The 11,264-nt window shown below is 43.8% G+C and overlaps 1 protein-coding gene across 7 annotated transcripts in view; it reads left to right on the top strand.

Annotated features, from left to right (window-relative positions):
• The first annotated feature begins 2,132 nt into the window (after positions 1–2,132).
• The window catches only part of UPF3A (UPF3A regulator of nonsense mediated mRNA decay), a 20,791-nt gene continuing 11,659 nt past the window's right edge, over positions 2,133–11,264 (top strand). For 4 of the 7 annotated variants that reach the window (XM_027444770.3, XM_027444762.3, XM_027444737.3 and 1 more), the window contains exons 1-3: positions 2,133–2,300; positions 3,353–3,459; positions 9,861–9,967. In XM_027444770.3, the coding sequence (XP_027300571.2) occupies positions 2,181–2,300; positions 3,353–3,459; positions 9,861–9,967 (334 nt within the window). In that variant the 5' untranslated portion in view covers positions 2,133–2,180. Of the gene's footprint in view, positions 2,301–3,352; positions 9,221–9,860; positions 9,968–11,264 lie in introns of all 7 variants that reach the window. The other 3 variants (XM_072031625.1, XM_027444777.3, XM_072031616.1) reach the window with 3 other exon arrangements.

Here is an 11,264-nt window from a genome sequence, read left to right as displayed (position 1 = left end):
GCAAATTCTACACAGAGGTGCATTTCAAAATCCAAGGGCATTGAGTGGAGAATGGATAGGGGAAGAGCAATCTGTTGAAAGGCCCAGGATCTTCCCTTGCTTTCCTGTTGTGATGATCCAAAATGGTTAGGTCTGTGGGTATACAGACTGAGACAACACATTCATAGGATTCCGTGATTCACCACTAGCAACTGTTTTTGTGATTAATAAGGCAGATATATATGTGGGTAAAAGCTATTGGATCTTACTCAGAAATAAGTGTGTGTATATAACAGGTATTAGGGGTATAGTGCCAATTAATAACAGAAGAAGCTGAAGGTAGTAGAAAGGTGATCTGAGGTGGGAGAAGTCAGTAATCTTGCAGCAGATATGTTTTGAAAATAATCGTAGATTCAGCAGACTTAATACCATGGCAGAGAGAATGCAGATTACAAACTTACCAATATAATAAAAGCAAATAGATTTATGACAGATTATACTTTTATACATAATCTGTCATAAGTATAGTATTGATATATATGCATAAAATTAAATGGTATTAAATGCATCAAACAGATCCCAGAAAGGGGAGGGCAGTGCTGTCTAAAAACAATCTCCACACAGACAGACCTCAAAGGGTCAAAAATGATCTCAGCCGACACCAGCCACCCCCAGGAACAGGGCGACAAGGGGAATGCAGTAAGGAGCGGTCTGTGTGGAGCATCACAGGGCTGAGGAGGCGATGTCTGCTGAGGTAACCAATGGGTTACAGATCTTTTTTCTGTCTGACCATTTCTCAGGCTCAAAGAAGCAAACCACTGTGTTGGTGTCATCACTGGGGCAGAGTGGTAGGAGCGGGAAGAAGATGGGATGCAGAAAACGTGTTGCTATAAGGGCAACATATCATGATTTCGTGCCTCTACAGATATCTGCTGGAGTTTGTTTTGTTTTGTGTTTTGGCTGGCTGGTGCTAGCCGTCATTTATTGGCATCAAATCTTACCTAGAAGGAAGCATATGCAAATTGTCCCAGACTGTGAATGACTTTTCCTGGACAATAACAGAGAAATTCTTGATAAGGCTTGGCTGGGCTCCCAGCCCTTTAGGCAGATACAATTAGGTTAGAGCTTGCAAGCTGATGACGTGTGTCTCTTGGACAGGACTTCAGGAAAAGTTTCATTCTTCATCTCTGTTCTGTTGCTCAGTGTTTTGATCTGCTCTTGTTCTGTCCAAATCCTCATCTTTGTACCTGCACCCCCCAGTACCTGTCCTGCTCTTGCCTGGGCTCTGCTCCCTAACAGTGTTTGGTGCCTTTCCGGGTTATTCTGGCATTCTGATTTTCAGTTTGGCTCCAGTTAAACTGAGCATTGTTCTTGTCCTCATGAGGTCTTTGGTTAATAATTTTGGCCTGGCTTGACCTCAGATTCTTGACTCTTGCTTCTGGTCATTGCCTCAGTTGGCTTTGGCCATGCATACATGTACAAGGGACCAGGTCTTGATCAGGCTGAGTATCTTATTCACATGTCTCCAAAAGGCATATTCACAGATGTCCTAAACGTAGCCTGCTCTCTTGCTTGCAAGGATCAGCCTCTTCCAGGGAGAGAACTGTGCGAGCTTCTGACCAGTTGGTTAGTCTGGAGGAGAGGAGGCTCAGGGGAGACCTCCTTGCTCTCTGCAGGTACCTGAGAGGAAGGTGTGGGGAGCTGGGGTCAGCCTCTTCTCACAGGTAACCAGTGACAGGACCAGAGGGAATGGCCTCAGGTTGCACCAGGGGAGGTTCAGGTTGGCAATGAGGAGCCATTTCTGCTCAGAAGGAGCAGTCAGGCACTGGGACGGGTTGCCCAGGGAGGTGGTGGAGTCACTGTCCCTGGGGGTGCTCAGGGAAAGGCTGGACATGGTGCTTGGGGACATGGTTAGTGGGTTACAGTGGTGGCAGGGGGTGGTTGGACCAGGTGATCTTGGAGCTCTCTTCCAACCCTACAGGCTCTGTGACCCCATGGGCTCAGGGGTTCCTAAAGCCTGAAGAGGATGGGGCTGGTGCTGAGGGGCGATGGGCGCTGCCCCCCCCCCCCCATCCCCGCCACCGCGGGCGGGAGCGCCCCGCTCTCCCCTCAGCGACCTCTCGCGAGATTCCCCCCTGCCGGCGGCCAGTTCTCGCGAGGCTTCCTTCCCGCGCGGGGCGGGGGCTGTGTGGCGCAGCGCCATGGCGGCGCCGCCGCGACGGGACCCGGAGCCGGCCCCGCTGCCGCCCTCCCCGCTGCCGCCGCCGCCTCCCCCGGCGCCCGGTAAACAGCGAGAGGAGAAAAAAACGGCGCTGAGCAAAGTGAGGGGCGCGGCCGCGCGGCGGGGGGCGGCTCGGCTCCAAGCGGGCCCGGGCGGGGACGGGGCGCCCCGCGGGGACGGCCTGAGGCGGCCTCGGGGCCCCTGAGGCGAGCGGGGGAGGGGAGGGGAGGGGAGGGGAGGGGGGGATAAATCCTGTGGGGGTGTGGGGCCAGCCCCCAGCAGCAAACTGCTCCTGCGGGGGCTCTCCATGGGCCGCAGCCTCCTCCAGGCCACATCCACCTGCTCCACCGGGGGCTCCTCCACCCATGGGGGGGCTGCAGCGTGGAGATCTGCTCCGTGTGGGACCCATGGGCTGCAGGGGGACAGCCTGCTCCACCAGGGGCCTCTCCACCGGCTGCAGGGGAACTGCTGCTGCGTGCCTGGAGCACCTCCTGCCTTCCTGCTGCACTGACCCTGGGGGCTGCAGGGCTGCTTCTCACTGCTCTCTCCCAGCTGCTCTTGTGCATCTTTTTTTTTTTCCTTTCCCTAAATCCTTGCTCCCAGAGACCCAACCAGTGTTGCTCCCTGCCTCGGCTCTGGCCAGCAGCAGGTCCCTTTTAGAGCCATCTGGAGCTGGCTCTGCTCTGACATGGGGCAGCTGCTGGGCTCTGCTCACAGAGGCCACCCCTGCAGCCTCCTGCTACCAAAACCTTTACATCTAGATACAATGCATTAAGATGATGTTATAGTAAGGGACTTAAAAGTTAGTTTAAACCATTTAAAAAAGAAATATTTTTAACATTTTATATAGTCAGCATCTATTTTTGATGATTTTTTAATACCTTCTTGGCCCGATTGCAGTGGTTCTGGAGCTTTTCATTAGAGTATTTCAGTTACCTGACAGTTCTGCAATGTTAGCAGAATCTGAGATAGGACAGACAATCTTGCCATCTGTCAGCGAGTCCAAGTAGGTAACTCACTGTGAGGCAAACACTCCAACTCAAACTCCCAATTGAAGGAAGAGCTTTCAAAAGAGGAGTAATATGATTTGTTTAATCTTTTTCCATGGTATTTAGATCAAGGATAAATCTCCATTTTCTGTTACATATGCAGGTGGTCATTCGACGCCTTCCTCCTTGTCTAACTAAGGAGCAACTGGAGGAACAGTTACACCCTCTGCCTGCCCATGATTATTTTGAGTTTTGCACTGCTGATCCCAGGTGAGGATGAGCTGTTCATACAGGTTTTCAGGTGTTTAAAACACAATTAAGGTATTTTGGACATGCCAAATTACGTATTTTGTCCGTGGAGCCCTTTTCATTAGTTCTGTCAGTTACTTAAAATGTTTCTGAAAAGTGGGATAAAAGTGCAGAGGAAATGCATTCCTGCCCCTTTCTTTTAAACTGGTGATTTTAAAACAGGACATTTTTATGTGCAAATATGGCATAGCTTTGTTGGAAACCCTAATGTTTCTTTAAACCTTCATTGCTAAAATGCAGCAGGCTGTTTATCAACTGCGAGAAAGACAACCTAGGGCAAAATATCACAGAAAGTTTTTCATGTGTGCCATTTAAGCTTAATTTAATCGTTTGTTTACGTATCTTTGTATTTATTTTACACGTGTTTTTTTCAAGTAATCCACTTCTATTCATTTTTGTGTCATTCAAAATTAAGTTATATAGAGAATAATAAGTTAGAATTGCTGGTATATTTATTTAATGTGCTCAGTATCACAGTGGCCAAATACCATCCCCTTTTGAACAAAGCGACTTCTAGAAGAGAAGAAACTTAACCGTTAAAATCAGCCAAACACCCTATATGCTGCATCTGCACGTGTTCAGGAAAACTAACGGGTATGATTCATTTTGCCCAGCTTGGCCTATCTTAGTGTGCAGTGATTCATCCTCCACAGGCATCAGATTATTTTCAGTGACTACAGACAGATCCTGGATCTTGATTGCAGATCAGCTTGTGAAGTTAGGGCCGGGTGACCCCCTGGAGCAGGTAGCTTTTCTTTAGGGAGCTGTCTGTAGCCAATTGCACTTGAATCAATCTAGTTCTGGGCTGATTTTAATTGAAAGGATGCTGCCACTGTGTTTTAGATGGGTAAATCTGATTATATCGGTTCACTCTGAGTCAATTCCACAAGCAGAAAGGAAGAAATGTCTCTGTTAGCAAAGCCTCCTGGCAGTTTGGTGCACCAAAATAGTAGGTGCTTCAGCTACAATGGTAGAAGAACCACGTTGGGTGTGAAGATAGAACAGTATTTAGTCTGATTGAAAGTCTTTATATCCACCTGCACTTTTCTTCTGAACCCAGCCATCCATATTTCCGAATGGTTTTCCTGAAGGCTTCAGTCCAACTGTTTATTTGATAAGGGGAAAATAGCAGAGGCAAACCAAAAATTCTCCAAAAGAGTGTCTTTGTCCTCAGTGTGTCTAGCTACACAAATGCTAGGAACCAGTTCAAAAATTACAATTTTAATTTTCCAGAACAGCCATTGACATAAGAATCTGGGGAGTCAGCAGCTGCAGGAAAGATAAGCAGCTGGCAACAGTAGTAAATACAAAGTTTCATTTTTCTCTCCATGTGGTAAAATTTGGAGCACTCAGAAGTCTTGCTGTCCACTCATCAGCTGCATCCATGTCGGGTTCCTCATGAAAGATTTTGCAGCTTCTTTCTCATGCTATGCTAAAAATAAAGTCTTATTTTTTATATGTTTATATATTGCTTTGCTACTAGAATTTAGGATTTAGCAAGCAACAAATGCAAATTTTTAACCTTTTTTTTTTGGAACAGTGATATCTCTTGATGGGTGTTACTTGGATTGTCAGATGCCTTGAATCATTTATATGAACCTTGTAATAAAATTGTGGTCTAGGAAACAAATGTTCTCTTCCTCCTGCGTTTTGGATTCATATTCTCTTCTGGCCTTAGAAATTTGGATTCTCTTGGAGGAAAAAAAGTGTTCTCATTATGAATTTGGATTTTTCTTAGGGAAGCATTTCATATTCACTTTTTCTTGCTTTGTCTTGTTGCTTAAAAATTCTGTTTTCATACAGAAGATGTATTTTTTTCAGAATAGGTTTATCTTTATAAGGTGTACGGCTACAGCCCTTTTCAGCAAACTGCACTGTTTAAGTGTCTTTTAGCTGCAGTTCTGCAAAAGAATGACTGATTATTTGCTCTTTTACTGGCCCAGCATAATCTTACCCCTTTTGTCCACTTTATTTCAGTGCTGACATGTACCCATGTACATCTGTTCATAATTAAAATCATGATGTGTTCACACACTCCAGAAAACACGGTAAACCTCCAGAAATTGTTAAGGTTGGAAGTGAGGAGCCACTTCTGCTCAGAGAGAGCAATCAGGCACTGGGACGGGTTGCCCAGGGAGGTGGTGGAGTCACCGTCCCTGGGGGTGTGCAAGGAAAGGTTGAACCTGGTGCTTGGGGACATGGGTTAGTGGATGACGGTGGTAAGGCATAGCAGGTAGTAGAAGGGTAGTAGGTAGCTTGCAGTTTCCCCTTTTTAAGAAACTTCCTCTAGACATCCTCTACCAGTTGCTCTCAGAGAGAGAACTCGAGGGGTCAAACTGTAGCTGCTTCAACCTTTTTATTTCCAAGGTCATCTCTCCCCAGAGGACAAAACAAACATTTGCAGTCCTGCCTATATGCCTTTGCAAGATACGCATGCATATGTCAACCCCAGTTTTACTTTCTTGCACTCTAAAGGTTATTTGTAAGTTTACAATGTCTTGTTTTTATGCGCAAACTGTAAAACTTTCATTTTATTAAAATGTCATTGATGTGTAACAATTGCATCCATTTCAGTAAAATCATTTCACAAAGTATGACTACCGTGTTGTATTTCATTCATTTTCCCCGATTCATTCGATTCACTGCATTACATTTATTTTTCTCTCTTGTACACTGGGATCAAAGTACAAGCAAAATGCTGTTTTTGTGACTGACTCCGTGGCCTTGAGGGACGTTTGGTAGCCATGTTACCATGAGCTAGTAGTGCTCATATCAAAAAAGGAAAGGCTCAGTTCATCTCGAGGCATGCCACTGCCATCCCCTGTATGAATGACAACAGCAGGTGAGAGACCAGAGGATGAACACCAGTGGATTTTAGCTTGAGGTGACAATATAGACAACAGAGTTATCAATTTGATCAGAAATCACTCCCAAATTTAAGTGTTGAGATTTAAGTGTACATGCATGTCAGTCTGTAAGTTCATACAGACCTATATACACATACACCACGACTCGCCACCTCGGTAAGTATTTCTACTAAGATGCAGTGGCTGTTTTTAGAGTTTACGTGCTACTGTTTATCTTTTAGAGAACTACTTAAATTTCCTTTGCTCTATACCAATCTTTTTACACGATTGTGATAAAGATACTTTACAGAAAAAGTTAACTACTGGAATGCTTCTGTTATTAAACTTGCCATAAAAGTAAGGGTTTAAAGGGATGTTTAATTTCGTATTAGACATATGCAGATTGCCTAGAAGATTGAGTATCCTTCAAAACACAACAGAAAACAAAGAAACTGTTCTGAACTGAAGAAATGTGTACAGTTAGACTCATCTGGGTTATTTCTACAGAGATCCCTCTAATTGATATCCCAGAGATGCCAACATCGTGTACAGTGCATCTGTCCAAAACATGATATGGATGGAGAATAGCATTATAGGCAGCAAGCATCTGGCAAAATAGAGCCAGCTGGCTGCTTCCAAACCTAGTCACGCAACCTCAGCACCGAATTTCAAATCCCAAGAGAAATCTCTGCCGGTGGATACTTGAAAAAATGCAGGCGGCACACAGGATGGCCCTGTTGTAGTGCACTGCCTGGGGACCCAGCTGGAAGGCAAAGTCCCGAAGAGCAGAAGCTGTTTTCTCTGCTGAATATGAAGTGCAACAGCGGAACAGGAGTGTTTCTGCCTAGGAGAGGTTGGTGGCACCAGAGTCCTGGCCATGCAAAACGTGTTCCTGCTCCACGGCAGCACTGGTGGGTTGGTAGAGGAGAGGTGATGAGGGGCAGTTGCACTTGGAAGTTTGGTTTCTGAAACCCAGAGGAAGAGACATTATTTCATACACAGAGCAGTGTTGAGCACCTCCAGTTTGCTCATTTTAGTTAGCTTCTCATTTAGAGAGTGGATTTTATGCATTTTTTTAGGTAGACCGCACACTTGGATAAGAAGTCTGAAACACTTTGAGATCGGGCTCTTAGGATACACGAAGCATTCTGACATCCAACGTGTGTGTGCGTACGAGATCTGACTTTGTGTAGGAGTGGCTGCATCAGAGAAACTCTGTAACTGCTAAGCGTCCTCACAGCCGTACTTCTACAACCTTCTGCCCTGATATCCAGCACCAGTAGCAGAGAGACAGCCCTATTTTACTGTGCTGCTAAGCACATCAGTATCCTACTGCAGACAAACATGCCTCTATATTTTTGTGTGTTTCTGCAGAGGTGATGAAGTCCTTGAAGACCTAATAATGTATAGCAACAATGTTGGATCCCTTATTTGCAAGATAAATTCTAAACCTCTGCTTTCAAGAGTCCTGTTTACATGTTACAAGCTTTTTTTCTCTTACTAGTAATTGCTTAATAACCACATCAAATATTTCTCTGAAAGATACTCTGATAAATCTAAGCAAAAAAAAAAAAAAAAGTTAGGAAAATATTCTGTCGTGTACCAGGAAAAGATTGCGTTGCCAGAGCAGACAGGAAACAGATGGTGTTGATGTGCAAGCTCAAGGAAACAAGGAAGGAACAAGTCTTTGTATTTTCATTTCTTTTTCGCGATGGTTGTGTGCCCAACCACAGGGTCTAAGTTATACTGCAGAAGAAAAAAAAATCCATCTATATGATCAAGCTGTCATTTTTGTTGTATTTTACAAAAGCTGAAGATGGTAAAACACTGCAGTACTTGTTAGATTAGGAAAAGAAACTCAGGGCTTCTTAATCTCACATACCTTTATGTTTTCTAAGTTTTGAAAAATTCTTTTTTTCTAAGAATTTTGGTGGTTACCTCCCTCCTTGGAGGTCTTCAGAAGCCATCTGGACGTGGTCCTGGGCAACCTGCTGCAGGCTGAGCAGGGGTTACACCAGAGGACCTCCAGAGGTCCCTTCCCCATTCTGTGGGTCTGTGATGCCTGCTTACGCTTCACTCAATGCTATTCCCTTCCTAAAACACCAAAACAGTGAGTAAAAATAGATGAAATAGCTATTCCTTAGAATTATAAGGCGCAGCCTCTGCATGCTGTAGAGGCACCCTGTAAACAGGTGTTTGTGAAACATCTGAGCAAGAAAAGCCCTCTAGCTCTTTGTTAAATATTTCTCCTGGCTACGATGTCAAACACAACTTTGTTCTACAAAAAGGCCAGCTACTGACAGCAGTGCTCATCGTGGTCACCTTCCAACACCCCAAATGGATGCGTGTTTGAAAACGAAAAAATCATCACTTGGTTTGTAGTGACCGTGGTTCTTCAGGATGCCACGTGTGTGGATCGTGTGATCCAACCCCTGTCTTTGCTCTTTCTCACTGGCTGCGAAATCTGATTCTGAAATAGCTATGGAATTGAAATCTGCTTGTGTTGATTGTCTCCTACTGCTGCTGGTGAGTTTGTCTGAAGATGGGACTTGCAGCAACAACGTTACGAGCATAGGTATTCTAAAATTACGGGCTTACATTCAAATACGTTCAGGTATTTTCCAAAAAAATGGTTTAATGCATAGCCATTGCTAAAGGCTGTTTAAGCCACACTTTTATACATCCTAATTAGGTGGGAGGGAGAGTTAAAGCCTGTACCTGACACTCGGCTGATGGGTGGTAATGCGTTGAATTACCCCAATCCCACTGTGGTTGGTGATGTGCCAGCTCTGAGGTTTGGATCAAGCATGCTAACATTTACACACCCAGAGTGGGACCTATGCCAACAAATTCTAGGAGGATCAGGATTGTTTTCGGTAAGTACCTGTTCTTTCTTTCGCTACAAATGTTTGGGATTTTCACAGTAACTGTGCTTCACAACAGGACATTGCACGTATATTCATACACATGTGTGTCAAATGGAGTTTGTTTATCAGTATGTGATTCAGCATGTTATCCTGCCAATTACTAAGTTATTTAATCTTTCCCAAAAGTGGGAATCTCTTTAAATACAGTGACAGCTTGGCAACTGCCACTGCACTGGAAACTTGCTTTGCCTCCTACTATTTCAGCAACAGAAAACTTAATCTTAACATGCCCAAGAATTTCCCCGAAACCACTGCTGTTATTCACCTCTCAGATCATAAACAATAATTCGTAAAGCTTTGATCCTGCAAAATGAAGATGTGTGCTCTGCAATGCAGGGAGACAAACAGAAATATATCTTAGTTCAGAATAAATTTCACAGTTGCATCCAGGAATTCAGTCACTGAGTTGCTTTTTGTAATATATATATCTCTGTATATGCATATGAATATGTAAGGACTTCAATATGCATGCTTAAATTAGGCATTTCCCAAAGAGGCTGGGAATTGCACTGTGATCTTACTGGTTTTACCTTTTGCAGTCCTGAACAGAATAATAAGTAACAGAAAATAAAATTGTTTCTTGTTGCAGCCTTTATCCTCATCTTTACTCGAGAGCATACATTAACTTTAGAAATCCCGAGGACATCCTTCTTTTTAGAGATCGCTTTGATGGCTATGTCTTCATTGATAATAAAGGTTGGCCTATTTGTAAGATATTACATGTGTCTATATACACATATATCATTTTAGAACATTAATTCATTTCATTTTTTTTCTAATGAAGCCTTTTTCTGCTCAATATACAATTAATCACATAAAAATACACTGAACCAGAACCTAGCTGCTCGAAGATAATGAAGTGGAAAATGTATTTGTCCGTGCAGTCTCACTTGTCTGCATGGTGCTCGTGCTTTATCTGCATTCGTGTACCTTAAGCAGTCCACTAGCAGGATCCTGTTAATGATCCTATGTGAGCTTTGCAGTTCATCACAACGATAGCTTCATACATTGAAGGCACAGGTGGCTGCATCTTCAGAGTGTTTCTGTGAGATTAAGCCGTGCTATGTGTTGCCATTTTGAGAAAGCAAAACCAAGCCAAGACATTGTGCTTTGTCTGTAGCTGTTCCTTGCCTCACTCCCTCACACCTTCTCTAAAAAGATTGCACGGGGAGTATAAAAGAGACTTGGATTTGTGGGTTTCTCTGACCATTGTCTGTTCTGAACACTGAATGTTGCAGGGGTCCTGTGAAATAGTCTTGTCCAGTCTAACTGGAGAGTTGCTCTCCAAAGAAGCTGGCTGCCAAGATAACAAATTTCTCTGTAGCATTTCCTGTCTGAGATACTTCATATGCCCCATTCCTGGAGGTGCTCAAGGCCAGGCTGGATGGGCTTTGGGCAGCCTGGTCTGGTGGGAGGTGTCCCTGCCCATGGCCGGGGGGTTGGAACTGGGTGGGCTTCAAGGTCCCTTCCAACCTGAGCTGTCCCAGGATTCTGTGATAGGCTTTTACCCTGGATTTGGATGGATCTCCCCAAAGATGGAGAACAGCACATTCCTCCCAGTGCATGATTCCAAGATTCTGAAGAAGAATCCAATACACAAGGCAGACCTCAAAGAATAGGTGCCAGTAAACACAAGCGAGCAGTTGTGTTGTCCACCATAAATAGCAAAAAAAAGAGTTCCACACACTTCACAGAGCAGCAGGATTACTTAAAATTCATTTCCCAGTAGTAATCATTCATTTGTCAGCATGAGATTTTATGTCAATTTTTCTACTCAATGACAATTTTTGAAGAATTAAAAGGGAATTATAAATGATAATGCAAGACTTTTATTGTGCAACAGCACTCTTCATCTTGACAGCCTTTGTTAGCATGTCAAAATAGTATTTTAATAATAATATTTAAGTATATAATTCAGATATAAATGTATTTTGTTTTGAATCCAAAGTACTGCTACATGCAATTTATCATTAGAAATTTAGGATGACATTTT

Source organism: Anas platyrhynchos, chromosome 1, assembly GCF_047663525.1.
Source record: "Anas platyrhynchos isolate ZD024472 breed Pekin duck chromosome 1, IASCAAS_PekinDuck_T2T, whole genome shotgun sequence".
NCBI classification, from domain to species: Eukaryota; Metazoa; Chordata; class Aves; order Anseriformes; family Anatidae; genus Anas; species Anas platyrhynchos.
This window is presented reverse-complemented; position numbering and strand designations above follow the sequence as displayed.